Source organism: Aspergillus ochraceoroseus (assembly GCF_002846915.1).
Source record: "Aspergillus ochraceoroseus IBT 24754 chromosome Unknown P175scaffold_5, whole genome shotgun sequence".
NCBI classification, from domain to species: domain Eukaryota; kingdom Fungi; phylum Ascomycota; class Eurotiomycetes; order Eurotiales; family Aspergillaceae; genus Aspergillus; species Aspergillus ochraceoroseus.
In genome coordinates, this window is record NW_024468480.1 from 2,065,610 (window position 1) to 2,092,999 (window position 27,390).

Sequence of the window (27,390 nt, forward strand, 5' to 3'; positions counted from 1 at the left end):
GCCTACTTCAGCCGCGGCGATGCTTTCCGCTTGGGCCGGTATACTTTAGAGAGTAAACACCACGCTCGATGCTGTTCAGCAGGATATTGCCGCTGGAAAAGTATGGGTAAACGCTCCAGCTTCCGGCAAATTCTACCTGGCCTCCTTGCTCATCATCTTCCGGGTAGCAGTCAAAAAATCCAACCTCGCGAAAACTAGACCCGGATGGGTCCTTGAAAGCTGAGCTGACATCTACGATGCGGAGACCACTGCCGTAGTTAGCCTGGTACGATAGGCCATCCACAACGTACTGGTTGTGGTCAATAGCGCGCACGGGGGACTGATAAATGCCGGTGTGGTTGGGAGAAGTGAGATCGCTCACGTCGAAGATATAGGTGGTTGTGTGTCCGTTGGCAGCGGCGCCCACCGCATTCATTTCGTCTAGTTCATCGTCCAGCAGGAGATACGACATATCCTCTGGGTCGATGAGCCAGCCCTGATGGGTGTAAGTGGCACCGGCATAAGGGGTTTTCGAAATCTGAATCGGGGCTTTCTTGTCCGTCACGTCGACGATAGTGAGGGTATCTTCGTTGTAGTTGAAGCAGATTTCTCGTCCGATGTACTTGCTGTGGGGGCCTTTGTAGATAACACACTGGGCTGAAGGGGTGTGTTAGGTAACTTTGGAATTATGCTCAATCCTAAAGAGAGAGGCTCACCGTCATGAACATAGCCGTCCTCGCGGACACAGCCAGGCGAAGTAGGTTTAGCAGGGTCAGACACATCCACCATCCACAGGCCTCCCGCGCAAGTGAGGTTTCTCGCGGTGCCAACCGCATAAATCATGTTCGTCTCCTCATGCGCGACAATGTTATGCGAGCTTCCGAACTCACTGTACCAGGCCGTCAGGTCTTTTTCGATCGAGAAAACCGTGGGATTCGAGCTAGACGCGTTGGTCAACTACCCAACCGTTAGCCCTAATTGCTGGTGTCCCCTCTCCAAAAAAAAAAAAAAAAAACCAAAAGGACATTCTAATTTCCAGTTGAAGTCCTCACCTTATTCAGATCAAAAATTTGAAGCCCGTGTCCTGCAGCCTCGGCGCCGATATAGACATAATCCCCAATCACCTTCATGTCCCGCCAGACACTAGGTACCGTCTGTGTCGGCAACCGTCCAATGTACACCAGACTGCCATCTTTGAGAACCTCGACGAAGGCGACACCATCCGTCTGGCCGACAATTCCAAACTCCCGATTATTCGCAGTTGTCCAACCTAATTGAGGGTTTCTTTATTCAGCCTCTGACCTAAAAAGCTTCGTCCATAGGCACACAAAACTACTTACCCCAGATATCATTTCCCTCACGAGTGACACTACCCATGGCTTGGTGGCTCAGAAAACTCTGCATATCAACATTATTGCACGAGTACTCTCCCGCCTTACCACCAGTACAATCTGTCCGGCCATTGTTCGAGTAGCGGTTCAGATTAAAGAGACCCTGCGTTCGAGCACGCGCACGAGACTGCATCTTCAACGACATCAGGTGGTCCATTGTCTCTGCACCTTCATGGGATGCCGCCGTCAAGCAGACTAAGGAAAGGAAAGAAACAATTGACAGCTTCATGGTGATCGTCTGTCTTTTTACCTTTGTTTGTTTTTTTTTTTTTCAACCAAAAAAAGAATGATGAATAGGAATCGTAAGTAAAACAGGTGATGTCTTCGAGTCCCTATGACTTACTTGACTTGTGCTCAGGGCTGCACGGTCTGCCTTTTATATACAAGTGCTCACCCGCCCCCCCCCGGGGATCTTTTTGTTATTTGGTCGTCAACTATCGATATTCCCAGCCAAGGGATCATTATCTACAGCGGCCCTGCCACCAAGAGGGCGGGCACCGCCGGTGCTACGAGACGTCTTATCTCCTTGTTCTTGGTCCCGTTTCACTCTGAACCCGAGCAAGGTAAAATAGAAGCCCACCGTCCAAGAAACCCCCAAGAGTTCTAAACCCCAATTATATATATCTTGGGTTGCAACCAATCGAGACCCCGGGATTTCAATTGAACGGCGCGATTCGCTGCGCAATGTGAGGGCAGTTCTTGGCTTCTCCGTATACTCTGCATAGATTGAAGGGGTCAAAAGGGGGTTTTTTTTTTTTTTTCGGCATTAGAATGCTCAAGTGCAAGGTAGGGTATGTATTCAGTTTGGAGATTCACTTGTCCTGGTTATTTATATTCCGACTAATGGGTGGAGGGGATTCACTTCACGCCCATATATACCTATATATACACTCGGTGTACGGAGTACCAAAAGTGTGCTGCATCTTTTGGCCGTTTAATACCGACTAGAATTCGCTCGGGAATCTCGAGACACCATCCAGAGAACGTGTAGATCGACTTATACTGGAATATGAAGACATGATCCCGTAACAGTCTCTGGTCGATCAATGAACATCACCAATATTTGCCCAGCATACTACTCTAGGCAGAAACAAAAGGCATCACTCAATTTCCAGGTCTCAGTCTCATATCGTGGCTATGCTAAATCATCAATAATTATCAAGAGTAATCCTTGCAAGATACTGCATAGATGTCAGTCACCCCATGGTTGATAGAGAATACTTTTCAATATTATAAATAGTATTATTTACATGAAATTTCCAAATTCCCCAAGCCCATCGGCCATCATTTAGAACTAATCCCCTCCGCCTAAAATGCAAACAAGCGTCTATTGTACCAAGATGAATGACGAATGTTTTTTTTTTTTAAAAAAAAAAGAGAGAGAAAAAGAGCAGATAATCATAACGCCATGTTCCAGCCGCTGATGCTTTGAAGGAAATTAAGGGTCTGCCAGGATAAGACTGCAGTTGGAATCACAAAAGTTTTCTGCCTCTTTTGACAGGACTTGGAGTTCGCGGGTTGCGTTCTCGTTCGCGACTTCGTTCGCTAACAAAATCCGCCAACGGTGGTTGCTCCAGCAGCAGAGGCATCTCAGGTTTATCAAAAGTAGATGGGTTCACCTGATTTTGTCCTCCCATATATCCAAAGCCAGAGGTTTGTGGTTCGGGCAGCTGAGAGGGATGTTGGCCAGAGGGCTGTCGCGTGTACGCAGGGACCGGATGGCTATATTCGTGCTGAGTGTAGCGACTTCTAAACGAACGGAATGACCAGTTGCTGACGACGGTGACGGTGGATATAGTGGCAAGAAAGAACATCTGCAAACCATTAGCTAGGCACGTTAAAAGCGCGGCAGACATTGGACATACGATGGCTTTCCAGCTGATCGGGTCAATAAAGCTGTTGATAATTACGGCCATTGTGTGGGCAGACACCTTTGCGCGTCCAACTTTGGCCGGATCACGATTCATGCACCGTTCCCAGTTCTCGCATACAGTTTCCAACGCAGGAAGTCTCCCTCCGCCGCCGCATTTGTTGTCCACATAACTCTTCGCACAGGTTGCCATCTCCGCCAGAATCGAATCCGAAACTTCCTCGGCGGCCTGATCAAACTCCGCCCGGATGGCTGATACGAATCCAAAAACGACGTAAACCGCAAGCGAAAACAACGAAAGATTCACGACCAGCTGCGCCCACCACGACAAAATGCTAGGAACGTTGGGATGGGCCTCGAGCAAGGTAAAAAGCTCCGAGAAGGTAGACATCCGCGAAGGCCGCTGGCCCACTTCCTGTGGCTGGCTCATTTTCTGTTTATTGACGCCCTTGCCCTCACTGCTATTCGGCCGGTCGCTTTCATCATCGCTCTCTCTTCGTAATTGTAGATCTAACGCCTTGTCCCTCCGTCGCCTCTTCTGCACCCGTCGAGCCGCTGCGTTGGAGTAATGATTCAAACGAGGTATTTCGCCTCTCCCCGGACTGGGCGCAAAGCGTCCGTACATGCCAAAAAGCGAATTTCGGTGGCCAGACCTCGCAGGTTGTTCGGGGGTATCATCATTATCTGCGTTCTCGGGCGACGACATATTCTCTGCTCCTGATGAAAAGTCGAGGTCGAATTTTCTCGGTGTCATAAACGCAGGCTGGGCGAATACCGACTTGGGGGTTCCGGGAGCGGGTTGAGATCGAGTTTGCGAGAAGAGGAAGGGCTGGGAGTTAGGTTCTCGTAGGGCTGGGATCGGTTTCTTCTCGGGTGAATCGAAAACATTGCGGGGTCCTATTCGTCGATTAGATTCTCGCGCTACGATCAAAGGCGTCGAAGAACTGATCATCGTAACGTACGTTTCTTCTGGTTGTCGTGCTGCATGCTGAGCTGGTAGAACGGCGAAGTCACATCTCCGGGCGCCCGGGTTTGCCACTCAAAGTCCATAGGACTCTCAGCAGTTCGTTTATCCATCGTGCCGGAGATGGAAGAACAGAAGACTACTGCGAAAGGATGGAGAAAGGAGGCTGCCAGCGAGAAAATGGTGGAGGTTGAACAACGGAGGTCGTCGGGGAAAGGCAGGATGACTTTTTTTTTTGCCGGTTTCCTTTTTTGTTTTGGTAAACAATCCAGACTCAGCTCCTGTAGCAACGGCGATGGTATTCAGGTTTATAAACCAGAACAGATTCCGTATCTACTATGGAAAATGACTGCATCCAAGAATTTAATCTATATGAGGGCTATTAGTTTGTGTGTGTTTTCCTAAGGTTCTCTATCCCAGCGAGTCGCCATCAACGTAGACTGGTGAAATCCTCAGTATCGACGGGATCATAATAAGAAAATTCAATGGAATTAGCATTGATTAAAGCGGTTGCTTTACACTCTATCTTTGTGCAAAAATATCAAGTACTTGAACGGTAGAAGCGACACTAAGATTCGCTCGTCTTTCCCCGCTCTCCTTTTATCTCCAGCTACAACCGCCAGAGGAAATATGTGGTTATGGTATAATGTTCATTCTGATAGCATAATAACAATATCCAAAATCCAAAATCCCAGTTGCGCGATCAACGCTAACAAGAGAGGAATCGCATATATACGTTGTCACCCGCGCGAATCGACTTCCCAGACCGCAAGAATTCCAGAATCTGACAATCCATATCACAAGAACGCGCAAACATGTCCAACCCAGTAAGCTCCAAAGTTATCTAAGGCAAATGAATCAAATCAAACTTCTAGCCCAACTCCAGTCCCAACAATCATCATACAGGAACGCGAACGCAAGGCGCGAAGAAGGTGGCAAACAGGAAGCATAAATACAGCAGGGTTCATAATAGTCACAGGTGAATGTGGTCCACCAGTTCGAAATCATCCTCATCTGCAAGGTAGCCCATAGCCATCTCGCTCTCATGAGTGATGATCTCGTACTCCTTGACCAGCTTCTCCGTCTCCTTGGTCTCGAACTTCTCGACGGCCTTGTTGACCACATCCTTGAAGATCATCTGGCCCGACGCCTCGTAGAGATGAACGGCACAGTCCTCCCCCTGGAAGTCATCCACAATGCGAACGGTGGCGGAGATGTCGTCACAATCCTCTACCCCAGAGGAATCGGAAGGGCCCAGGTCGAGCGCCTCCCGGACATCCTTTCGCAAGTCGAACTTGGCAGCGGAGGAGAGGTGGTTAGTACTCCGGGTTCGTTCGTGTCGGATCGCGGAGTGAGTGCTATTTGAGTTTAGTCAGGGTCTGGAGCTTCTTTTCTTTTGTTTGATAGGGGCCGAGACATACAAGAGAGGCTTTGCAGGGCGCGTTATAGGGGCTGCGCCTGCAAGAGGGTCATTGCTGCTTCGAGCAGTGCGGCCTCCATGCGCCCATTTAGCCTTGTGGTTATAGGTCCGTTTCGCGGCAGTACCAGCCTGGCGCAAGTCGTGAGAAGGAGTAGATTGAGCCATGATGGCGCTTAGACAGGTATCCCCCTGTTCCGGCGAAAGTAAAAGGGAAGATGGGGCCAGTAGAGTTGAGATGTCGTTCGTCGTCTGGTATGTATAAATCTCCGGGAGTATGTCAGGGTACGTAACAAGTGGGTGGTGATTCTTGTTTTAGAAGTAATATAACAAAGCAGGAATAGGGATGAATAATGAAGAATGAGTAATGAACCACGGATACAAGGCTGGATCTCGGTGGTGGTGGTGGCTATAGCTCGGGTGAGTCACCAAGGATCGGCCATGAAACAGTCACCGGGGTGGCTTTGAGTCTTTGATGCAGTCAAAGAGGAGACAACAAAGAGAGAAGACCCGAGTCGGGGGGGGGGGAGGATGTTTCTATCTACAAGGTACTTATTGTTTGGGAGGGGGGAACGATGGAGTCATCCGTCATCTCCAGGGGTTATTATCATCCAGCTCTCGGAAAGTGTAAGCACGCTATCATGTCCTATCGATGCAGCACATTCTCTTCTGGGAGTAACCGCCACTTGCGCCAACCCTGGAGTTGCCTTCGTAACCAAGAACCGACCTTCCAACCGAGGATTCCGACCCTCCTACCTAGAGGGTATACTGCAGCCGTCGATTTAATCCACTGCCTCAGGCACGTTGTCCCATCCAGGGCTACCTAGGTATCCTATCTCTTTGTGGGTGATGTCATGGTATGATGCGATTTCCCTGCTGCATATCCGGTGAACTGGGTATTTGGTTTGCGGAAGCTAATCTAGTAGTAGTCCAGAGCAAGCCTTGATGACCTAGGTAGTATTCGTGTGGAATTATGCCTCGTCTACCACCTCTACCACCTCTACCTCCTCTTGTCTTTCCCCCAACACAAGCGGAGGCGCGTCCTTATCAAGTTATCATCATGCGTCCAAGTTAGCTGCAGGATCCGGCTGACTCGATCGCGGATCAGCAATCCTCTGTCGGCACCTGCAGGCAGCGCGAAATGGGCTAATAATATCGCTCCATGTCTAAGCTAGAAGTAGGCTGACTGACGGAGGGGCTGGGCTGGGGTTTAGCGTGTGTCATCATCGGCTTGATGGTGTACAGAATATTCCGGGCCTCTGACCTAGGAAGGCAGAGTTGAAAGAGAGAATTAAATGCTGGCGATAAGACATCATTCTTCATTATCACATGTTCTAGATTCCTGAGGTAGCCATGGTCACATGAAAATATCACCAACATGCCCGGAATCATCATATCATGTCTCTCTCATCTTAGAGTTAGCTTCCTTGAGATGGAAAAGAGATTCGTCATCGAAGAAGTTTAGTTATCTGATTCGAGGGTTGGGTCTTCATATCTTTTAGCATAATCGGCCATGTCCAGCACGACCAAATAAACACCTCCCATGTAAGCACAACAAAGTAGAGTACGGGAGCATCTACTATTAGTAGATAAGAGTAAATCACACATCCATCTGCCATTCATACTCCAACGCCTCCAGTCTCCCTTTCTTACTTCGCGCTGCAAACCACTCCTTCTCAAAGCCAGTACCCCGATCCACCCCATCCCACCGATGTCCCGGTCGAATCCCATACCGATTCGGCTGGAACCCTCCCTTGTATAACGGCTTCCCCGTGGTGCTCGTCCCCGGCCCCGTTGACTTGGTCAAGAATTGCGCAGCAGGATCATTCCAGCGCTGTTGAGCCTTGAGCTCCTCGTTCAGCGCCTCGTCCTCTGCTGTCCGCGCCAACGGCATTACCTTCGCCTCCGCCAGCTGCTGCCTCCGCTCCTCCCTCTCCCGCCGCTGCACATCGCCCATCAGGGCCTCCTTCGCGGCCTCCTCCTTCAACTTCTTCTCTTCCTCTTCTCGTCGCGCCTCCGCCCGTTTCATCGCCACGTTGATAATTCGTCCAGATGCATCACGGTAGATTGTCTCCTGCCCTTCCCCTCCCCTCCCAGTCCCAGTCCCAGTCCCATCCCCACTCTTATACCGCGCCTCATCCGCTTTCCTCCTCCTCTCCTGCGCCGCAACCATGGCAGCCGTCTGCGCCGCTGTCTGTAACCCAGCCCGCGCCCCAGACTCCATCCTCACCATCATCCCTTCATCGTCATCGTCCTCCTCCCCCCCCCAACCACAGCCGGCGCATCCTCACCCCCCTCCCCGTCCTGCCCCCGCCGCCTCGCCGCATCCTCAGCCGCCGCATCGGCCAAGATCTTATCCGCCGCGTCCTGCTCATCCGCCGTCCCGACCACCTTCCAATTCGACTTCTTCGTCCGTCGGAACTCCGCGCTTCGTCCCGAGTTCACGATCGACGGGCTGTACTCGTCTGCGTCAAGGGACGATGCGCCCCCCATCGCCCGGAGATCGGGAGGGTCGTCGTCAGCGATAATCAAGCCATCTGGTTGCTGGGGTTTGCCGCTCTTCTTGCGCTTTTTGGGGGGGCGTTCGGGGGCGGACGATGGGTCGGCGGTGAGGTAGTTTTTGGCGAGATATTCTGCTAGTGAGGAGGAGGGCATTTTTTTTTTCTTCCCTTTCGAGCTGGATTTGTAATAAAATGGGGGGGGGGGGGATAGAAGTATTTTGTGTTTTTTTTTTTATGAGGTATGTATGGATATGGACGTAGTAGATAGACTACTACCTAGGTCGTAGTGTAGGTTGCTTTACCAATATTTGAAGCTGGGCTGGAGCTTGATGGGATTTGGTGATTGATAACCGGATTATTAGTTTTACCGGTATACACTGTACAGTATTGAGAGTCTGCAATTATTATCAATGATCAACCTCTTCATCCACATCCTCTTCAGATAAGGTCCTCGTTCATCTCTGGAAGAGCTCATAGAATCCTCTGGTTTACCGACGTAACATGTAGCTCTTTCCCAGCTGAATTGCACTTTGATTCAAGCGACGAAGTAATACATTCATACATACATACATACATACATACCACCCAGTACTCCATACCCCCAGAGAGAACAGAAACAGAACCAAATGCCCCGAACAGACGAAGCAGAATGGTGGTTCAACGCCGTGTACGAAGCGGTCCGCGAGATCCCGCCCGGATGCGTGACTTCCTACGGACACATCGCGCTCTTACTTGGGTACCGTACGTCACGTCACGTCACGTCAGCTTTCCTTCCTTCACCCCAAGCCCAGCTTCTACCTGGAAGCCTTGACGAGATACTAGCAAGCTGATCTACAATCACTGATACGTATGCTATAGCAAAACGACCGCGACAAGTCGGCGTGTGTTTGAAACATCTCCCCGCCGAGGAAGGGGAGGATTTCTTCCACTCGGGGAATGTACCGTGGCAGAGGGTGGTGAATTCCAAGGGGATGGTTTCGCATCGGTATGTTTCTTCTCCGGTTGATTTATCTTTTATCTATCGTGGTTTGGGAACCGCTATGGTGCTGATTGGTGTAGTGGTCCGGGGAGCGCAGAGCGTCAGGCCGAGGCGTTGAGAGCGGAAGGCGTTGAGGTGCAGAGTGACAGTATGGGGGAGTTTTATGTGGACGTTGCGCGATATGGCTGGTTTCCGGATCGGCTACCGAGTGAGGTTTTAGAGGAAGACGCGGAAGAAGAAGAAGAAGTGTAAGATTGGCTATTACCGAGTCTAGGCAAATATTTAAATGGTATGATTGCACTCTTTAACGAGAGTTGGTTAATTGAATCATCCTATCTCCAGAGGCCGCACCATCCGTACGTTAATTGATCGTAACATAAGAGAGAACGAACTCGATAATGGAGAATAACAGGCATCAACATCGGTGTCATACATCGGGTTTCTGAGATGGCGAGCCCTGAGGGACGTCTAAGGTAGCCGGGGGGGGGGGGGGGGGGGGGGGGGGGGGGGGGGAGGTGGAGAAAGAGGAGGCGGAATCGAGACTCTATGCGGGTAAAGAATGAGGAGGGTAGGATGAGAAACAGGAGGAGGTGTGACGTATTTGAAGAGGATGTATGTATGTATAAAAAATGTCTGGAGTAGTCATAAAAGACCAACAACCCGCCAACAGGACCAAAATGGAGAAAATCCGCAATCAAGGAAATCATGAATAAATGAAGGAAAATCGTCACTTGACACATAGTATAACCATTATAACAGTGCGGTTGAGTGTAACTCGGCTTATCTTCGCTTTACTTCCGAAGCCCATCCATCAATTCCCTCGCCGCGGCTGCCAGGCTGGAGACCGAGATCAACGCCATTCATACCAGCTGTATCCTTCATCCATGCGTGGGATACCATGCCACCGGCGTTGGCACGTTTCTCGGGTAGGACTTCGAGCATCGGGAGGAGGAAGTCGCTGACAGCCATGCCTTCAGACAGGGAGAAGTGATACTTCTCCCGCAAAACGTCTGGTAGCGACCAGTGGCGCAGTCGGTGAATATTGCGGAGTTCTCCTTTACGATTGAAGATTTCTTGTGACCACCTCCCGGAGAGACATAGGGACTTCGGGAAGGGACCGAGAAGCTCGATGACTTGAGCTATGTGGTCGTCGTCTTTACCATACCTGGTACCTGATTGAGGATCAAACAAATAGTCACCAGTGATGAGCTCGAAGACCTGTTCGGTGTTAGATGTGGAACTGCAAGAGTACGCGACGGCGAACCCACCATGCAAGCCATGCTCCATATATCTGTGCTAGCCCCCCACTTCGATCCCAGGATAACTTCCGGTGAACGGTACTGACGTGTCTGAATGTCATTAGTAAAGTGATGGCCGACCCAACAGGCATTGCCGAGGTCCGCGATCTTAACGGAAATGATGTCGCAGTCGAATTCTTCCGGCTTGGATGACTTGTCAAGAGATATTCCCGATACTTCTCGTTCCAGCAGGTCCCTGTTGCGGGTTAGTTGCGCATGCTCATATGAGTAGAAACGGAGAACCCAACGCGGTTTTTTCTCGCTGATTTTGCTGCTCATCCTCATCCTTGATTCCCAACACCTGTTTCATCGACGAACCTTCTGAGGTACCAACGGTTAGCGCAAAATAATTCCAATCCTGGGTGCAAGATCCCATACCGGAGTCGCTGAGCATCTGGCTCAGACTGCTGTGTGAATTTTGCGAACTGTGCTTGAACTCGAAGTTTGTGTTGAGGGGGCTGGGTAACGGTTGACTTCCGGTAATCAACGTCCTGCGTCGTCGTCGACCGTTGCGATTATCTTCCTTTTGCTCCTTCTTCGCTTCTTCGCTGACGTATGTCTTCACGATCTGCTCGACGTCGCCGATTTCGATCAAAACGTTTTCCGGTTTCAAATCGGTGTGAACGATGCCGCATTCGCGGTGCAGGTAGTCGAGACCCAAAAGAACCTGCTTAGTGATCTGTTTTACCAGCGCCATGGGGATACCACGGTGATTCCAGCGCTTGATCAACCCGAGCAGATTCTCTCCCAACACTTCAAAAACCATGCAGACGTGGACGCCATGAGGTCCCTTGTGTTCGAATGAGTCGAGCAGACTGACGACATGCTTCCTTCCCGGATGCGATGGGTTGGCCTGAACAATGCGATTTAATAATTTAATCTCGTCGATGGCGGTTTCGGTGTAGTGGGCGGCAGAACGGACGACTTTGAGAGCGACGTGTTTTCCTGTGGTTGTATCGCGGGACAACCAGACGGTCGAAAAGTGACCCCACCCCAGCTTGCGCACGACGACATAGCGACCATTGTTGTAAGTTTCCCCGATCGTGACGGGATGATAGCCACCCTTACAGTAATCCTCCGAATCTTCTTCTTCGGCAGTAGTTTCAAGTTCTTCTCCGGAGGAAGAGGAGCCGGATCGCGACGGCGGAACCCTGGTGGAGGGAAGAAAATGGTTAGCTGCCAGCCAGCTGCCAGAGATGCAAGCGAACAACGGAGGGGCGATAAAAGTAGATGTCCAGGAGAGACAAAGATCACATACGACTCAGTCTTCGCGGTCGCAGGATCAACCACCGGGGCCGTAGGGTCGTTGGTAACGATCGGTTTCAGATCCGTGCCTTTTCTTCTCTTCTTACCGCCATTGCCATTGGTAGCGGACGCAGCAACACTAGTCGCCATTTGCTTGCCCTTGTTGAGAACAGCCTTTGTAAGATCAACCCCGTCCATGACTCCGACGAGGGAATTCGGACCGGAAGGAATGAACTAGGCGCGAAATAAGGGGGAGAAGGGAGGAGAGAAGGGTGGGGTTTGGGAGGGGGATGATGCCGGCTGGAAGAGAAGATGCAGCAAAAGATGATGGGCGCCGGATGTGATGTGATGGTGGTGGTGGTGGTGGTTGGCGGCGGAGGCGGAGGCGGCTTAGGTTGTGCGAAGCTGAGGGGTTGGTTGAGCGTGTTCCCGCAACCGTCTGGAATCGAACACGAGGGATCACAGGGAATCCGTACAGATCGTGATACAGGAGAGAAATCTGGAGAAATAAAAACAAATACTAAATAACATAAGAGGGCAAAAAAAAGAAAAAGAAAAGAAGCCAAGGCGACTGTGAGAGAAGGAGGGAGAGAAAAGAGGGACGTCCGATTTGAAGGAAAATGAGTTTGGAGCGAGTGAGAGAATTGAGGGCCGCCCAATGCGTATGACGCAAACGATATGAGACCCCAGAGATCAACCACCACGACAGTCGACGATGGAATGCAATGTGGATGGGACGAGACAGACAGAGATCATGGAGAAGACAGTCTAAATTCCACAGTTCTTCACGAACGAGACCATTTATGTCCGCAAGCAGCGTGGATGGTGGAAAGAGCACTACGGATGTGGCGAATGCTTCAACTATTTAGATTCTAACATTCTAACAGGGATGGGAATGAGATGGGATAGTATCGATGCAGCTGAAGAATCGATGCAGGAGCCATGCACATTGATTGATATTTGGAATTCCTAGCTATAATCATGTATACTATGTGATACGAGTCAATATCAATAACGATGCTCATTCTATCTGTGTGCTTTAAATCTGGACGTGGCATTTGTGAACATACATATATATCCTCAAGAATCTATCTATGCACTCAGGGATATATTTATCACATCTTCTACTCAATAATACCATTAGGTGGCGGTTGGGGACGTGGAAATAGAGACGATTTGGTCGTCGATTTAATCCCAGCATCAAGTGGCTGAAGCTGCAACAAGATCACAGATACAGACAAGACAGATACTACTACTGTCGATTTCTTCCCGGCATCTTATATCAGATCTCACCAGGGCATATCCTCCCGAACTGTCAGACGAACGAGGGCTCGTCCTTGCAGCCCAAATCCACGAGGCAGTTTAATCGTGACTCGATTATCAAGCTTTCTCTGGACATATCTGAAGAAGACCATCCTGCCCTCGAGCTTATTTTTGGAAAAGATCAGTTTATGTTGGAGTGCTGCAATCAATGTAAACAGCACTGCCATTAAGCAAGTAGTGACACGTGACTACTCTGTGTATTTAAGGCCACTGTTTCCTTCCAGATCTCCATGCTTCTTCCAAGCATCTTCTTCATCTCTCCATCTCCTAGTTAGACCCAATTGAATTCATTTCGGTCAACTTTCTACCGTCATAGTTTGACGGCCTTCATCACTTTATACTCACTCCTCGGGGCGGAGACTCTACCTCTAGCTGAATTTCGTAGTTTTCCAGCAAGATCAAGATCGAGCCGAGGAAATATTGGAATCGAGAATATGAAGACCCAAGACGGCACCTTGCACGCTTGTTCAGCGCTTACTGATGGCATATTTGAAGGAGATAAGGGAAACGCGTAATACCAATATGCGAGCAATTTCGTCCCTGCAGGGCTGAGAGATGATGTTTCATATTCACATATCATTTCAGCCACCCCGCAGCTCTTTTGCCTGCAAAGTTAGTGATATGTTGCGTTAGGAAGGGCAAATTGTGGTGCGGCGGCAAGCGTAAAACTGTCCGCTATAACACAGCATTAATCACACATGGAGATTGTGAGAACTGGGAGCATTAGCATAAGGTCTCTTTAGGTATACTCGGCCCCCATTCTTCCTTTTTACTTCTGCTATTATCGTTTCCTAGCCTCAAAATCAAACGTTTCATGTGTTATATTAGGGCACTACACGATCTCGGATAATACACGACCACCATGGACGTTTAAGAGCTAACTAGGCTTTTTATGATAAATGCTCTTGCTTCCAGTAAAGATGTGCTTGTGCAGAGTGTGCATGCTGCATTATAACTGTTAGTCACTGATTATTTACCTTCTGATCATTATCCTTGGGGCAGTATAATGATAGTAGAAGGGCACCTTGTGCAAGGGATTTCTGGTCAGTTAGTATCAAAGTAATAAAGCATCTTTGCCCTGAGTACAGGCATTTTTGAACATCGGGTATGTTGCGGAAGCCTGTTGCAGTTTGGAAACAGGCACAAAACTACACGGCGCGAAGAGCATTGCTTGGAGAATAAAAAGGATACAGACGTAGTTTCGTGCAACAAGCCAGTCTCAGCATATTATACATGATGGTACATAGTCCAGAAACCTGCCTCATAAAAGCGAGAGGAGTGGACGGATATTGTCAATAGATCGCGTTGAGGGAGTCATAAACAGCTTTGGCCTCTAAATACTTGATATCATCTTGTAAAGAGTTAATAAAGTAATAGACTCGGAAGCTTGCCTGGATTTAATCTGCCAGGAGTGTTAACGCCATTTTTCAACCCCTTTTCATGCGCTGTTTTCCTCCTTTTTATCTCCGCATTTCTACGACGACCGCTGGTGAATATTAACACATACCCACGAACAGCGGTATAAGCTCCAAACAACCCTTCGCGATGACATCCACCACGCATTCTGTCCAGTCCAAGAAGCAGTTCTTGCACACCAGCCAGCCCCTGCGCGTAAAATCACACCGCATTTTGTGCAACCAGCACAAGAAACAGGTGATTCTGGATCGAGAAAGCTCCGTCGCCGACGGTTCTTGTCCGATTGTCTCTTTCTCTGGCTTGCCCACGAGTGGGTAGATAAGTCTCGGGTAGAGGAATTGTTAGCAAGCGCATACAACCGACGAAGCCGCTCAAGAAGAGTACCTAGGTACACAATCTATGGTGGTCTAGCCCAGTCTCGGGCGGGATCTCCGCGATTACTCGAGTCCACATGGAAACCGTCGGATATCTAACTTGGCCGGACTTGAGAGAGAAGAATCGACTCGATCAGATCCCATAATTCCTTCATCCGGGACAACCCTGAGGAGAATGAATATATCAACAGCTGGACGATTTATATTTCGCTCCCCGAATGCTCGGTGTCCGACTGAGAATGATGAATTACTGGGCATTGCTGCTTGCCTCTTTATTTTTTTGCGTTTATTTTCTCAATACATACTCCATAGCCGCCAATAAATCTATCCACTCTACAAACTATTTGGATCTACGTAGTATTTCCTTTTTTTTTTTTTTTTTTTTTTTAAATCTCATGTCAGATGCCAATTCGGGTGAGTTCCTCTGGGTCCTCGACTGTTTTAGAACCTATTAAATCCTCCAACCCATTAGATCTTACCGTATCGATGCTAGAAGACGGAGGATATCCGCCAGCCGAGATATGCCTGCTAGTTAGCGTGGCTTCGGCAATCGTGCCGGAAATATCAAGTAGGCCGCTTGAGAGGCCGCCAAAGCGATCTATTCACGCTACCCGGAGGGGAAGAAAGTAATTTGTGGATTCTTAATCAAGGATGATCCACGAATTCCCTCGCTTTAGCTATTCGAACCCGTACTGAGTACTGACTCTGTTTCAGGCGTTGGGGAAGATGTGGAAGGCCGATGGATCTTCCCTAGTCTACTAATAGTTCATCCTAAACAACTCTGGACTCTGAGGCCGCGATGCTACCTTACACCGTATATTTACGTCGCTTTTACTGGTTGGGATTTTGATTGCTTCTTTTGGCGCCTTCGAAGTTGTGTAACTAACGGATAATTCTAAACCTCCAAGTACGTAGTGATCTACAAAGTGGCAGTCGGGGGAACTAACTGGCTTTAGTTGGATCCTAGCCATATTTAAAAAAAAAAGCGAGCTTAGCTTCCTCTATCCTCAAAAACTGGAACAGAGTCTCAGGAAACCCTGTCGGCATATATTGACTAGATTAATGATTCCAAACGCGGGAAATGGGAAGCTCGAGGCCGACCTACATAGTTAGGGCTTAATCAGGTGCACCACTCGGATGATACTCTTGTTTTCAACCGACATAAGGGTTATCTCTCGATGCATAAATATCATTACTTCCATGATCCGATGCGGCTCGAGGGCCCTTGCATTATGTTACAGCAATATGAGGGTGTATAGTGTTTAGATTCTGATAGCGTCAGTGCTAGGCATCTTGATCGTGTAACGTTTCGAAGAATTCTACTGGACGGAGTCTTATGTTGAAATGAGTGAACATACCTACAGAGTAGTAGTCCCGGTATTACCGGGTTTTCAATAACGAATCCAGTACTTTTTTCGTTTCCATATTCTACTAGATTCAATGCGGTTGTCGTATGAAAGGACGCCCGACAAAGGGCAAGGAATCATCTTCCGCCACGTCTATCAGGACCAATGCATCCTAATTTATCCTGAGCTTGAGATATGCAAAACCTTTGCTAACAGATCGCTAATAAATCTGTACTTCCCTTTTTTTTTCCCCTATAGCCTTCGTCTCTTGGCCACTAATAGTCGTCCTGTATAAGCATGCCGTGGCTGCAACAACCCTAATTACGACACGATGAGTGGTTGGATTAGTCTCTCTGCCTCGGTACAGAACAATCGGGAAAACATCATGATAAAAGAATAGACCTAGCGTACTCTATTCTCTCCAAGGGGCCTTGGTGGCGCGATTATCGCGGTATGCAGACTCGGGATGGTCTAAGCTGCCACAGCAGAGCATCACAAGCACGTGTGGAGTCTGTGGATGCAAGCTGTGTCACATCCATGTATGTAAAAGCTTTGGGATCCCGCAAGCACCCTGTGTTATGAAATCGACATGCGAGAATTCTTTCTTCGGGACCCGGGTATTGGCACCTTTTTCCATATTGCAGTGCCTCTCTACAGCTTTCATGTTATGGGGCAGGAACGGCACTTCAGTTCTACTCCGTAGGTACTCCGTCCTTGGGTAGATACTGGGTAGGCATAACATGCACTCCGTTCTGGAGGTTGTAAGACTTCTTCTGTCTACTATTGGCTGCCATGCACGGATGTATCGAGTGATCGACGCCCAGGGAAAGTAACAACATCTAGCGTCTTGCCGTTCGATTTGTTTCAACTCGAGTTCCCTTTCAAAGTCCACTCTTCGTTGATTGTATTTGCTTCCGTGTAACCGTCTTCTTTACAGAGTAGGTCGGTCTCCGACTACGGAAAGCGAGCAATGGTTATTTCGAGTATTAAAAGTCAATTGATCCTGGTAGTAACTTTAAATCCGTGAACCCAGCGAATAACTTCTCATCGCAACCCTAGTTGAAACAGCCTCAAAATGCCATCCATCATTGACATTGCCCAGCAGATCACCTCCAATGCCGGGGTGATTGACAACTACATCAAGTCGAATGGCTTGAAACCACTTTCCTGGGACTCAGATGCCGATCTCGAGTTCCCCAATCCCGACAATGACCCTACCATCGACGCTGCTCGGTTTGCGCTCATCGAGGACACAAGAAAGTTACGCGACCTCATGCTTGGCCCTACGGACTTGATGAGGGAACTGTCGTGGAGGGTACGCTGTTCCCTGTCTCCAAGGAATTTCAATAGATGCTGACGTCGACCGGATAGCAAATGGACATTTCAGTCCAGCGCATTGTCTTCCAATTGAAGCTCTACGAGGCTGTTCCCCTCGACGGCACGGCATCCTATGCCGAGATCGCTGAGAAAGTCGGTCTGACCGAGCGCCAGGTGATGCTCATCATCCGCCAGTCCGCACTGAATGGTGTTTTCAAAGAGATAGAGCCCAATCAGGTCGCACATACCGCTGCCTCGGCCGTTCTCCTGAAGAAGGAATCGATGCGCAATTGGTACAATCTGTACACTCACGATACGCTTGCTGTCAGCGCCAAGCTGGCTGACGCACTGAAGAAGTACTCTACAAGTGACAGGCCCCAGGATTCTGCCTTTAGTCTCGCGTTCAACACGGATGAGGGTTACTTCAAGTACATGGAGAATTTCCCGGAGTTGCAGCAGCGATTCTTCGATGGGATGATGAGTATCGGACAAGATGCAGGCTATAGTGCAGTCCATATTGTCGACGGATACGACTGGGCGAAGTGGGGGAAGGCGAGTGTTGTCGATGTAAGCGTTTGAGATGGCCCTTTTCCAGATAACCCAGGGATCCTGTGTTTTAACTCGTATCGCGCAGGTAGGCGGAGCGTATGGATACATCAGTGTCCAAATTGCGAAGAAGTTCCCGGAACTAACGTTCGAAGTGCAAGACTACCAAGAGTTCCCTCTGGAGCAAGGACAGGCTCAACTCCCTGTTGAATTTCACAATCGCGTCAGCTTCAAACAGCACAGCTTCTTCGATGTACAGCCTACCACAGCGGATGTCTACATGTTGCGCCATATTTGTCACAACTGGTCTGATGCCAACTCAACCAAGATTATCAAGGGGCTTGTACCGGCCATGAAGCCCACGAGTAAGATCCTGCTTATCGATGCTGTGGTTGTTGCTCCCGGCGTGGTAGACGTCATGCAGGAGAGGTATTGCAGGTTCGTCTGCGGCTGCTCTCGTAATTGGAATCACGGCGCGGATACTAACCGTCAACTATAGGAATATGGACGTTGCAATGCTTCAGTGGCTCAACACCCAAGAGCGCAGTATCGAAGTCTGGCAGGATATCATCTCTGCAGCCGATCCCCGCCTGAAGGTCCTCGGCGTGTACAAGCCCACCAAATGCTTGGACTCGATTATTGAGGTTGGATTCGAGAACTAACGTTTGCAACTAGGCCTACCGAATGGCCAACTTAGGTGCAAGTAGATGGAAGAGTATATAGTCTTTGTGGTTTTCTTGTGTTGCTTGAGTAATTTCTCTCTCTCTCTCTCTCTCTAGATATATATCGGCCGGAAGTAGAAATAGCTTGGATCAGTGGCTGTGTCACACATTCCAGTTAGATTTCTTCATACCAAATATAATCCAACAGCAAATGATACCATTCATAAACCGTCCGTTAGAACTTTTTTCTTTTTTTTTTCAATGATGAACTCGCATGTAGGAGTTAAGGACGGAGATTTGACACCATTCCGGACTTAAGAATTATAAGACTCGTGTATATAAAAGCCATCTTTCCTCGACGAAGATCTTCAGGAGAATATAAAAAATCAAATATCCTTCACTATGACGGAATCAAACATTGTTCTGATCACTGGGGCCAACACTGGTATTGGCTATCATATTGTGCGAGCTCTCTACAGCGCTGAAAAGCCCTACACTATCATCGTAGCGAGTCGAGATCTATCCAAGGGTGAGGCCGCGATTACAGCTGTCAAGGCCGAGTTCCCATCCTCGTCGAATGAACTTATTCCCCTCCAGGTCGACGTTGAGTACGATGACTCCATCAAAGAGGCCCATGATGCCATAGAATCCAAATTCGGGAAGCTGGACACCTTGGTTAACAACGCCGGTACGGTCTCCTAGAAATATATATATATATATATATCCTGCTACCCCCCCCCCCCCCCCCCCCAAAAAAAAAAGAAAACACGCTGACAGGTAAGATAAGGCGCTCAATTCGACTCGCTAGTTTCAAAGGGGGAGATGACGGAGCGTGAAGTCTGGAATAAGTCCTGGAACGTCAATACAGCCGGTACACAAATCATGACCTCTACTTTCATCCCATTACTGTTGAGGAGCACCGACCCGCGGATTCTCTTCATCACTTCGGGTCTCTCCACCCTCTCAGGTACAGAGGACATGGCTATCCGCGCGAATCAAAGTCCCGATAAGGGATGGCCTAAGCGCGGCTTCACCGCGACTGCCTACCGCAGCGCTAAGACGGGACTAAATATGATGATGCGCAACTGGCACCGTTTGCTAAAGAATGATGGAGTGAAAGTGTGGGCTATTGCTCCCGGATTGCTGGCGACGGGGCTGGGTGGGAACCCAGAATTCCTCAAGAAACTAGGAGCAGGAGATCCAGCTGTGGCTGGGCCATTCATCCGAGATGTTATTGAGGGAGTTCGAGATGCTGACGTTGGCAAGGTCATCTCCAGAGATGGAATCCAGCCTTGGTAAAGCCTGCGAGAGCTTATGCAGCCACTTTGGTTTAGTCTTTACGGGAAATCGAACCTGCCTCGAGGTTCTGAATTGCTATTGGAATAAAACCTACATCAGCTAGTCTGGAGGGTCAACGGGATGCACTGCTTTAACATAATCTATACCGTCATCTTGAGGTACCTATAGGTATCCAACTTTATATAATGATGCCACTTGAGGATATTGACGTTGAATGGTCGGCTACGACAAGCGAACAGGGAGGTGATGTCACGTTGATGCAAGACCCTGAATAGCTTCACTTTTCAAAAGTATATAAAATAAAGATCGAGAACGGATAAACATACCTCTGACAGGTGATTGGAAAACCACAGTGATATGATTTTGCCTCCACTCTAAATTGTCGAATATACTACTAGATAACCACATAATAGCTGTCAGTGTAGCCCCTCGATTCTCTCGCAACAGAAACTCTCCTCTTATACGCACAGTCTTTGGAAGCCATAAAAAGCAAGAGGAAATAAATCTCATCAGTCAGAGTGGGCAAAGAAAAATTACTTACTTCCAACAATACCACAGTGGCAGCAAAAATGCTTGCAGCAGCCTGGCAGGGTAAAAATACCATCACTGTTGGTTAGTTAGAGCAATCGTACCTAATATATATATTGTATCAATTCCTTACCTACTAATTTATAACTAGTGGAGATTCCGAAGCCCCAAGTCATCAATGCATCCGATGTTGTTGTTAAAGTGACCGGCACCACCGTCTGCGATAACGATCTACTTTTATTTAACGGTATGCGCGCCCTTTGAATACAGACCACAGATTATGTAACATTATATATATATCAAGCAGGCACACTTTCAGAATTACAAATAGGCGACGTGTTAGGCCATGAGTGCTGTGGAATCGTGGAAAGCATCGGACCGGATATCACCAAGGTCGAGAAAGGCCAACGCGTCATGGTGTCTTTCCCACTGGCATGTGGGAACTGCAAAAGATGCAAGATGCAGTTATACTCCCACTGTGAAAAGGCAAGCGAAAATTGTATCACCAATGCGTCGAAAGGCACAAGAGCCGTAGGTATGCTTTCACGGCGCGAACCTGCTGAACAAACAAGACTAATTTGATAGCAGGGGGTTTCGACTACTCTCACTTTGCCGGTGGTTTCGTTGGGGCCCAGGCTGAGTTTGTACGGGTTCCTTACGGCGATGTTAACCTGCTGCCGATTCCCGACGACGTGTCTGACGAGAAAGCTCTGTATCTTTCCGATGTCATAGGGACTGCGTGGCATTGTGTTGCCGACACCGGAATCCAAGCAGGCGATGTAGTTGTTGTTTGGGGCGCAGGCCCAGTGGGCCAGATGTGTGTTGATTTCGGTTTCTTCAATGGTGCTAGTCGAGTTATACTCATTGACGGCGGCGACACCGCTTGGAGACTTGGATATGTCAAGTCCAAGATTCCCGAAGTCGAGACTCTCGATTTCACAGGCCTCCCTCATGACAAATCTCTATCTTCTCATTTGGTAAAGATCATTGGTGGAGAGCCGGATGTTTTTCTCGAATGTGCAGGTGAAGGACTTATCCAGCACTTGGGAGTTCATTCCAACGCACTGCTCGAGGACAAGACAAACACCCCTGAGGTTCTCAATGGAATGATCAACGGTCTGAGGCCCTTCGGACGAGTAGGAATTTCGGGGATCTACGCAGGCTTTGTAAGTCGGCTAGCCCTTTCCCCATGATTGCAATTGCTCACCCATACTCACCGTAGACAAACCATTTCGACATCGGATCGCTCATTCGAACAGGGGCTCGACTCATTGGAAACGGCCAGGCTCCTGTGCAGAAGTACTGGGAGGGATTATTGGAACTCGTTGAACAATATGAAATTGACCCGCTCCATATGGTGAGCCATAGGTACCGTCTGGAAGATATTGACAAGGTATATGCTCTCTTGAGCAGACATGAGAAGGGTGTTCAGAAAGTCTTCTTGCAGACGAGATATTCAGTGTCTCCATCACCGGGCAGACCAGCCCTGACTGTGCTTTAACGCATGTATTGTTAAGTAAATCTACGGCTTTATTACCCGTGCTTGCATCTCTAGGGTTTCGGGGATTCTACTCAATTATTGCAAAGCAGAGATTGGGCGATTGACCAAGCCTGCTTCATGGACTATAAGATGATCGAAACGGAAGGAATTTGAAATATGCCCATTTTCTTAGGACTCTGAGAGTTAAGAGATATACTACTTCACACTTTTCACCTGCGAGCTTCAATGCTTTCGGCAGAAATGAATCTAGTCTGGATGCTCCAAATCCTTCTCGGATACATAGCATCCACTTACTAAATATAGCGGCATAAATCCACCAAGATCCAAATATCCGTCTTGGTGTTTAGAGGTCCAATAAGTACACACTTCGATTGTATCCTACAGGCCAGCATACTTCTGCACCATCTCCAAAATGGCCCCATTGACGGGCTCTGGGTGAGTCGCGTTGAGGTAATGGGCTCCCCCCTCAATCATCTGCAGTTTGGCCTCCTTCGACCGTGTGAATAGTTTAATCTGCTCTGCGGGAACCGTTTTGCCAAATGGAGTATCCTCAGTACCCTAAAACCATTAGTATTGCTGTCAGGCTGTCACCCCCGAACGGGTTCCCGATTTTACGGAAATGTCACTCACCTGAAGCCAGTAGACGGGGCACTGGATATCCCGGAGACGTAGCAACAATCCGTCCCGTTCTAGAAGACAATTTAGCGCCATTCGGACCTTCTTTCGCCCCTCGTCTCCCCGGTACACCTCCTGGAGGATCTGTTTCCAGAATTCAACGACCTCCTCGGTCGCAAAGGCCCCGAATCCAACCCCTCCTACCATGCCACACCAAACGTCGTCCACCACGAACTCTGGGGTTGCTGTCTCACTTGTCCATTTTACATAAAATGGGGACAACAGAGAAGCCGGATCCCAGCATCCCTTGCTTCGTGAATCGGAGGACTCGTAGTCCATTGACGTCCCAAGTGGAAGAATACCTTGGATCTGCAGTGCTGGCATTTAGCGTCTACTTCCTTGTTCTAAACGAAGAATATCTCACCCTCTCTGGTGCCAACAGTGCCATTCTGGTCACAATCCAGCCTCCCTGGCTAGTTCCTAGCGCGAAGGCCTTCTTAACACCAAGTGCATCTAGCACTTGGATTGCCATGATGGCTGAATCCCAGTAGGTGAAATGCTCAGAGACACAGCTAGTCGCACCATGGCCCAGGGGCTCAATGGCAAGCAGATTCGTCGCCCGGGTCAACTTCTCATCCTCAAACTGGGGCTTGTACAAGGCGGACGTCATGCACATCGAGTTGATTAGCACACAAGTTGGCTTGGAAGGATCATACTCGCGCGCAAGGGCATATCCCGCCTTGATGCCGCCAAGGTGAGGGACTTGAACTGTCTGGGTCATGATTCTTAATTATAGGCGAATGTAGTCGTGTAGAATGACTGTGACGACCAGCCCAGAATTGGTCCAGAAGAGTTGTACGCTTTCCTAACCCCTCAATCTTCTCTACGCCCAAAAGAGCAGGAGGGGTTTATGCCCTGGGTCCGCTGTACTCTGTATGGTCCTGGTATCCATTTCGCATGTCCGACATGGAATTAGTGCCACTTTAGACGTAGAAGCTCCACTCTCTCTATGTATTCTATGTACTCCGTATGGCTTCTTTCTGTTATTGTTAGCGATCAATACATGGCCATTAAAAATTCGTCCCGATAACATCGGACGAGCTATGAAGCCGCTCTTGTTCATTAATTTCGGTCTATATCGGCAGCACACTGCTAGTATTTACTATCAGAAACCAATATCAAGTGTAAAGAATACGGATAGCCTTCCCATTCTGCGTATCGGCGGCTCTACGAAAGACCCTCTCATCCAGCTATTATTCCTATAACAGACACATCACGATGCCTTGTCGAATATTGTCAATAGCGCATTCTATCGATTTTGTTATTAGCATTTCACTTGTAGAGCTCTAATTCCAGGAATAGTGTCTGAAGACAAAAATTCAACTTGTTTACCCTAAAACTATTCATCGAGCTTCTCTTTTGAGCGCCTCCCTAACCCTAGGTAGCGCTCAGGACATTTCCGCACGCTATTGAGGTCCTTCATGAATCCATAGACTTTGAGATGAGTATTTAGCGTAGGCTAGTCGCAAGCTCTCATCATTCTTCACTTCGGAATCAACCCATGGATATCTCCATCCAGAAAATTTACCGCATTACAGCCTAGAACATACCATTGGGGTTTCATAGTATTCTGCATGGGCCGAAGATGGGGAGCACTAGACACTGACTGACTCCGCCTGGTGTCAACCTCGAGGAATCGGAGGAAATAATTGGCGCAGTAACCGTCATTCTTTAATCATTTCACTTTCATCATGACCATGCTATCTGCCATCCAGCCGTTATCAAGGGGCTCATGAGAGCGAGAGTTTTCCACGAGGCTCAATTTTCTGCGGCCGAATCATTACCCAAGGCTACGTCAGCCTCCTTTGCCTACCTGTAAAGGACCCGAGCAATGGAGCAGTCTCTTTAACCAACTTTGAGAGCTATCTTAGAGTTATACGAATGCCTGCTGTTAGGTTTCTTGCCTCTTGGTTCCTAACCTTCGTTCTCGTCGGGAGGAAGAGTTAAGCGCCATTATTTGGACAAGGCTCTAGGAAGAACGTCATGGAATTGTTGGGAATAACAAAGTTGGGATATATGCGCCACGGCCTTTCTTTTCTTTAAAAAAAAAAAGAGATATAAACCACCTTGATACCCTCTAGATATACTCGCTATCATTGACATCAGACTACTCACTTCCTTCCCATCCATTTCTCAATCTATCCCAAAGCAGTCGCCTTGAACTCTCCTCAAGCGCAAAGTTCTTAGCGAATATGTTTCCACCTCCTTCATCCGCCGCTGCCAGTGTTGAATTTCTCGCAACCCTTTTCGATATGGAGTTTGCAGACAATACTAAAATTGCCAAAGCCTTTTTGGCTCCTGGTGCCTTGGACAAAGAGGGCCACAGACCCGAGAGTCTGATCGGAGATAGCTGCATAGCGCTCTACCTACGTTCCCAAGGCCTGGCCAGGAATGCAAGTGTTGGTATGTAATTCCATCGACGCTGTCATAATTGAGCAGGGCAATAGAGCTAATTTATTTATTTCGACTTGAAAAGACCTGATCGACCAGGTTGTATGCCAAATTAGGCAGAATAAAAACCTGGCCCAGCGAGGATTCGACCTGGGCCTGGGTCGCCATATCTATAACAACCCATCGCAGAGAGGTTATATCTCTCATAATCTTATGGCGACAACTGTGCAAGCTATTATCGGCGTTATCTTTCAAGAGAAGGGTTGGGATCAGGATGTTTTGCACCATACCATGTCTGTCATTGGCTTGACCTGGCCCGAATGAGAGATGTTTTAGAGAATTCATAAGCGATGGACCAGATTGGAAAGGTTGTGTGCTGAGAGGAGGAACCGAACCATTCTTAACTAGTGAGCAAGTTGGTATGCCCTGTTGTATATCAAGCCCTAAGTGGAAGAAAACGTCCCAAAAAGGAAATTGGGAAAATACCTTACCAGTACGTACTAGTAATCCCGGTAATTCTCGTAATGGGCGGGTAATACAAATACACAAAAGCCATCACATGAACAATTCTCACCCTCTAATTGGACTTTCTCACACCGCCTACCTAAATCGAGAATTTTCTCTTCTCTCCGCCAAACAACAAAACAACCTCGGGCTGTCAATGCGGCCCTGCTTGGCTTGAACGCTTCGGAGAACTTCAAGGTGCGAAGTAACGAGCTACCACTTGGAAGACGGAGGAGGAGTCAAAAGAAGAAACAGGATTATAGAAGAAGAGAAGTGAAGAAGACTTTGACTGTTTGGTCTTCGCCGCCATTTCTCTCCTCTTTTCTCCTGTATCCACGTCACAACATGTCTTCCCCGTTCCATCGCCGTCCGTTTCCCGATTACCTCCTCTCGTCTCCTCTGGTCGCCCTCTTGTATCCTCTCCACCATCTCCTTCTGCGACTTCGCGGTCCTCCTCGACTACCTCCTCCCGATTCTCGTCCTATCCGTGTCGTCTGTATCTCTGATACGCACACGCTAGAATGGCAAGACGTACCGGAAGGCGACCTTCTCATCCATGCAGGCGACCTCTGCAATGGCGGAAGCGCCCGTGAAATTCAAGCTGCTGTCGACTGGCTGCGCAAGCTCCCTCATCCGCAGAAAGTCGTGATCTGCGGCAACCATGATAGCTATTTCGATATCCGCTCGCGATGTGCTGAAGATCGGGATCAGTCCTTTGCTGCCATCTCATCGTCGACAGCCTCCATCCGCTCCATCGATGACCTTGACGCCCGTCACAAGATCGACTGGGGTGATATTCACTACCTCCAACACTCCTCGGTCACCCTGACCTTCCCTCCTCTCCCTCAACCACCATCCTCTTCCTCTTCCGCCTTATTGGCTCCCGGCTCCCGTTCCCGGGCTCTAACAGTTTACGGTGCTCCTCAAATACCTGCCATCGTACCCTTTGGCCCTGAACACGCTTTCACCTACCCCGCGCAACACGACGCCTGGTCCGGCACCATCCCCGCAAACACAGACATCCTAATTACCCACACCCCCCCGCAATCCCACCTCGACCTCTCGCCCATATATTCCATTGGCTGTCCCTTCCTTCTGGCTGAGACCTGGCGCGTGCGGCCCATGCTCCACGTCTTTGGCCATGTCCACGCGGCCTACGGGATAGAGCCCGTCTACTGGGACGAAGCGCAAAAAGCATGGGAGCGACTCTGTACCTCCCGCCGCGCACGGGCACAGTTCTCCCGACTAAGCTCCCTGCTCGGTTTCCTGCGAGATTTGTTCGATATCTCGGGGTGGATAGATTCCGCGCGGGTGGTGGTATATGGCGTACTGGGGGTCGTGTGGGCCAAGGTATGGGGCGGTGAGAACCACGCTTCGGGCTGGATGATTAATGCTGCGTGTATGTATCGGGATTCTGGCCGTCTGGCCAATAAGCCACAGGTGGTGGTCTTGTAGGCGAAGGAATTCTTTTTCCGGCTTAGTTTCTACTGGCATAACTGCATACAGCATGGGTGCATGTTGTACTCCCAGGGGCGCCAATCGTTTTGTATATAGTTTTTGTCTTGGTTTAATATCTGATCCCCATACATAGGGTGGGCGTTGGGCACACATAAAATTCGAAGCACTTGGCTTTATTCCTCCATATTATAGGTGTTCTGTACATAACCGACGTTCGAATCTCGCGCTCCATATAATTACTAGTACTAGCACAGTATTCACTGATGTCATAATTAAACTACGACTAACAGAAAGCGCCTGTTAGCACCATTCGAAAATCGTCAGTCAACTGCTACTGTCTCTTGGGGATACGATACAATAAACCAGATTACAATCAGTCTTGATTTACCTTTGTCATCCACACCAC

General features: G+C 48.8%; 12 protein-coding genes across 12 annotated transcripts; 6 read left to right on the top strand and 6 right to left on the bottom strand.

Moving 5' to 3' along the window:
- Positions 1–7: 7 nt before the first annotated feature.
- P175DRAFT_0510247 (uncharacterized protein) lies at positions 8–1,599 on the bottom strand (the record flags this gene model as incomplete). The annotated part of the gene is made up of 4 exons (XM_040898499.1): positions 8–636; positions 696–936; positions 1,032–1,249; positions 1,320–1,599. 4 exons carry the CDS (start codon positions 1,597–1,599, stop codon positions 8–10), a joined length of 1,368 nt encoding a protein of 455 aa, XP_040751726.1.
- A 1,015-nt stretch (positions 1,600–2,614) lies between these two features.
- P175DRAFT_0461069 (putative nuclear envelope protein Brr6) lies at positions 2,615–4,400 on the bottom strand. The gene is made up of 3 exons (XM_040894753.1): positions 4,203–4,400; positions 3,236–4,137; positions 2,615–3,184 (listed from the first exon to the last, which is right to left on the bottom strand). The coding sequence occupies exons 1-3, from the start codon at positions 4,315–4,317 to the stop codon at positions 2,843–2,845; spliced, it is 1,359 nt and encodes a 452-aa protein (XP_040751727.1). The 5' UTR covers positions 4,318–4,400; the 3' UTR covers positions 2,615–2,842.
- Positions 4,401–5,177: 777 nt separating this feature from the next.
- P175DRAFT_0533334 (uncharacterized protein) lies at positions 5,178–5,789 on the bottom strand (the record flags this gene model as incomplete). The annotated part of the gene is made up of 2 exons (XM_040900046.1): positions 5,178–5,562; positions 5,626–5,789. 2 exons carry the CDS (start codon positions 5,787–5,789, stop codon positions 5,178–5,180), a joined length of 549 nt encoding a protein of 182 aa, XP_040751728.1.
- Positions 5,790–6,936: 1,147 nt separating this feature from the next.
- On the bottom strand, positions 6,937–7,806 carry cwc26 (putative cell cycle control protein (Cwf26)). The gene has a single exon (XM_040897389.1). The coding sequence runs from the start codon at positions 7,792–7,794 to the stop codon at positions 7,222–7,224; it is 573 nt and encodes a 190-aa protein (XP_040751729.1). The 5' UTR covers positions 7,795–7,806; the 3' UTR covers positions 6,937–7,221.
- A 942-nt stretch (positions 7,807–8,748) lies between these two features.
- On the top strand, positions 8,749–9,580 carry P175DRAFT_0481610 (MGMT family protein; the record flags this gene model as incomplete). Its single annotated transcript, XM_040895469.1, has 3 exons — positions 8,749–8,863; positions 8,981–9,107; positions 9,182–9,580. The coding sequence occupies 3 exons, from the start codon at positions 8,749–8,751 to the stop codon at positions 9,351–9,353; spliced, it is 414 nt and encodes a 137-aa protein (XP_040751730.1). The 3' UTR covers positions 9,354–9,580.
- A 301-nt stretch (positions 9,581–9,881) lies between these two features.
- P175DRAFT_0438868 (serine/threonine-protein kinase) lies at positions 9,882–11,842 on the bottom strand (the record flags this gene model as incomplete). Its single annotated transcript, XM_040893930.1, has 4 exons — positions 9,882–10,319; positions 10,370–10,595; positions 10,648–11,586; positions 11,658–11,842. 4 exons carry the CDS (start codon positions 11,840–11,842, stop codon positions 9,882–9,884), a joined length of 1,788 nt encoding a protein of 595 aa, XP_040751731.1.
- A 5,336-nt stretch (positions 11,843–17,178) lies between these two features.
- Positions 17,179–18,628, top strand: P175DRAFT_0481614 (uncharacterized protein; the record flags this gene model as incomplete). The annotated part of the gene is made up of 4 exons (XM_040895470.1): positions 17,179–17,418; positions 17,475–17,987; positions 18,055–18,404; positions 18,466–18,628. The coding sequence occupies 4 exons, from the start codon at positions 17,179–17,181 to the stop codon at positions 18,626–18,628; spliced, it is 1,266 nt and encodes a 421-aa protein (XP_040751732.1).
- A 402-nt stretch (positions 18,629–19,030) lies between these two features.
- P175DRAFT_0461083 (putative short chain dehydrogenase) lies at positions 19,031–20,077 on the top strand (the record flags this gene model as incomplete). The annotated part of the gene is made up of 2 exons (XM_040894754.1): positions 19,031–19,316; positions 19,416–20,077. 2 exons carry the CDS (start codon positions 19,031–19,033, stop codon positions 19,925–19,927), a joined length of 798 nt encoding a protein of 265 aa, XP_040751733.1. The 3' UTR covers positions 19,928–20,077.
- Positions 20,078–20,496: 419 nt separating this feature from the next.
- On the top strand, positions 20,497–21,956 carry P175DRAFT_0524584 (uncharacterized protein; the record flags this gene model as incomplete). Its single annotated transcript, XM_040899375.1, has 5 exons — positions 20,497–20,539; positions 20,607–20,702; positions 20,763–20,990; positions 21,044–21,621; positions 21,678–21,956. 5 exons carry the CDS (start codon positions 20,497–20,499, stop codon positions 21,954–21,956), a joined length of 1,224 nt encoding a protein of 407 aa, XP_040751734.1.
- A 167-nt stretch (positions 21,957–22,123) lies between these two features.
- On the bottom strand, positions 22,124–23,390 carry P175DRAFT_0461086 (alpha/beta fold hydrolase). Its single transcript, XM_040894755.1, has 3 exons — positions 22,996–23,390; positions 22,587–22,940; positions 22,124–22,514 (listed from the first exon to the last, which is right to left on the bottom strand). The coding sequence occupies exons 1-3, from the start codon at positions 23,350–23,352 to the stop codon at positions 22,335–22,337; spliced, it is 891 nt and encodes a 296-aa protein (XP_040751735.1). The 5' UTR covers positions 23,353–23,390; the 3' UTR covers positions 22,124–22,334.
- Positions 23,391–24,763: 1,373 nt separating this feature from the next.
- On the top strand, positions 24,764–25,346 carry P175DRAFT_0481623 (uncharacterized protein; the record flags this gene model as incomplete). The annotated part of the gene is made up of 2 exons (XM_040895471.1): positions 24,764–25,034; positions 25,108–25,346. The coding sequence occupies exons 1-2, from the start codon at positions 24,824–24,826 to the stop codon at positions 25,344–25,346; spliced, it is 450 nt and encodes a 149-aa protein (XP_040751736.1). The 5' UTR covers positions 24,764–24,823.
- Positions 25,347–25,713: 367 nt separating this feature from the next.
- Positions 25,714–27,290, top strand: P175DRAFT_0502480 (metallophosphatase domain-containing protein). Its single transcript, XM_040897390.1, has one exon. It carries the CDS (start codon positions 25,872–25,874, stop codon positions 26,979–26,981), a length of 1,110 nt encoding a protein of 369 aa, XP_040751737.1. The 5' UTR covers positions 25,714–25,871; the 3' UTR covers positions 26,982–27,290.
- Positions 27,291–27,390: the final 100 nt, after the last annotated feature.

Bases quoted from the DNA above. Each gene is read 5' to 3' on its own strand.
- P175DRAFT_0461069 (XM_040894753.1), bottom strand. From the start codon at position 4,317: ATGGATAAACGAACTGCTGAGAGTCCTATGGACTTTGAGTGGCAAACC. The intron at 4,138-4,202 runs GTACGTTACGAT...ATCGACGAATAG, and splicing joins GCACGACAACCAGAAGAAAC to GACCCCGCAATGTTTTCGAT. The intron at 3,185-3,235 runs GTATGTCCAATG...AATGGTTTGCAG, and splicing joins CGATCAGCTGGAAAGCCATC to ATGTTCTTTCTTGCCACTAT.
- cwc26 (XM_040897389.1), bottom strand. From the start codon at position 7,794: ATGGTTGCGGCGCAGGAGAGGAGGAGGAAAGCGGATGAGGCGCGGTAT.
- P175DRAFT_0461086 (XM_040894755.1), bottom strand. From the start codon at position 23,352: ATGACCCAGACAGTTCAAGTCCCTCACCTTGGCGGCATCAAGGCGGGA. The intron at 22,941-22,995 runs GTGAGATATTCT...CCAGCACTGCAG, and splicing joins CACTGTTGGCACCAGAGAGG to ATCCAAGGTATTCTTCCACT. The intron at 22,515-22,586 runs GTGAGTGACATT...TAATGGTTTTAG, and splicing joins GCCCCGTCTACTGGCTTCAG to GGTACTGAGGATACTCCATT.
- P175DRAFT_0502480 (XM_040897390.1), top strand. From the start codon at position 25,872: ATGTCTTCCCCGTTCCATCGCCGTCCGTTTCCCGATTACCTCCTCTCG.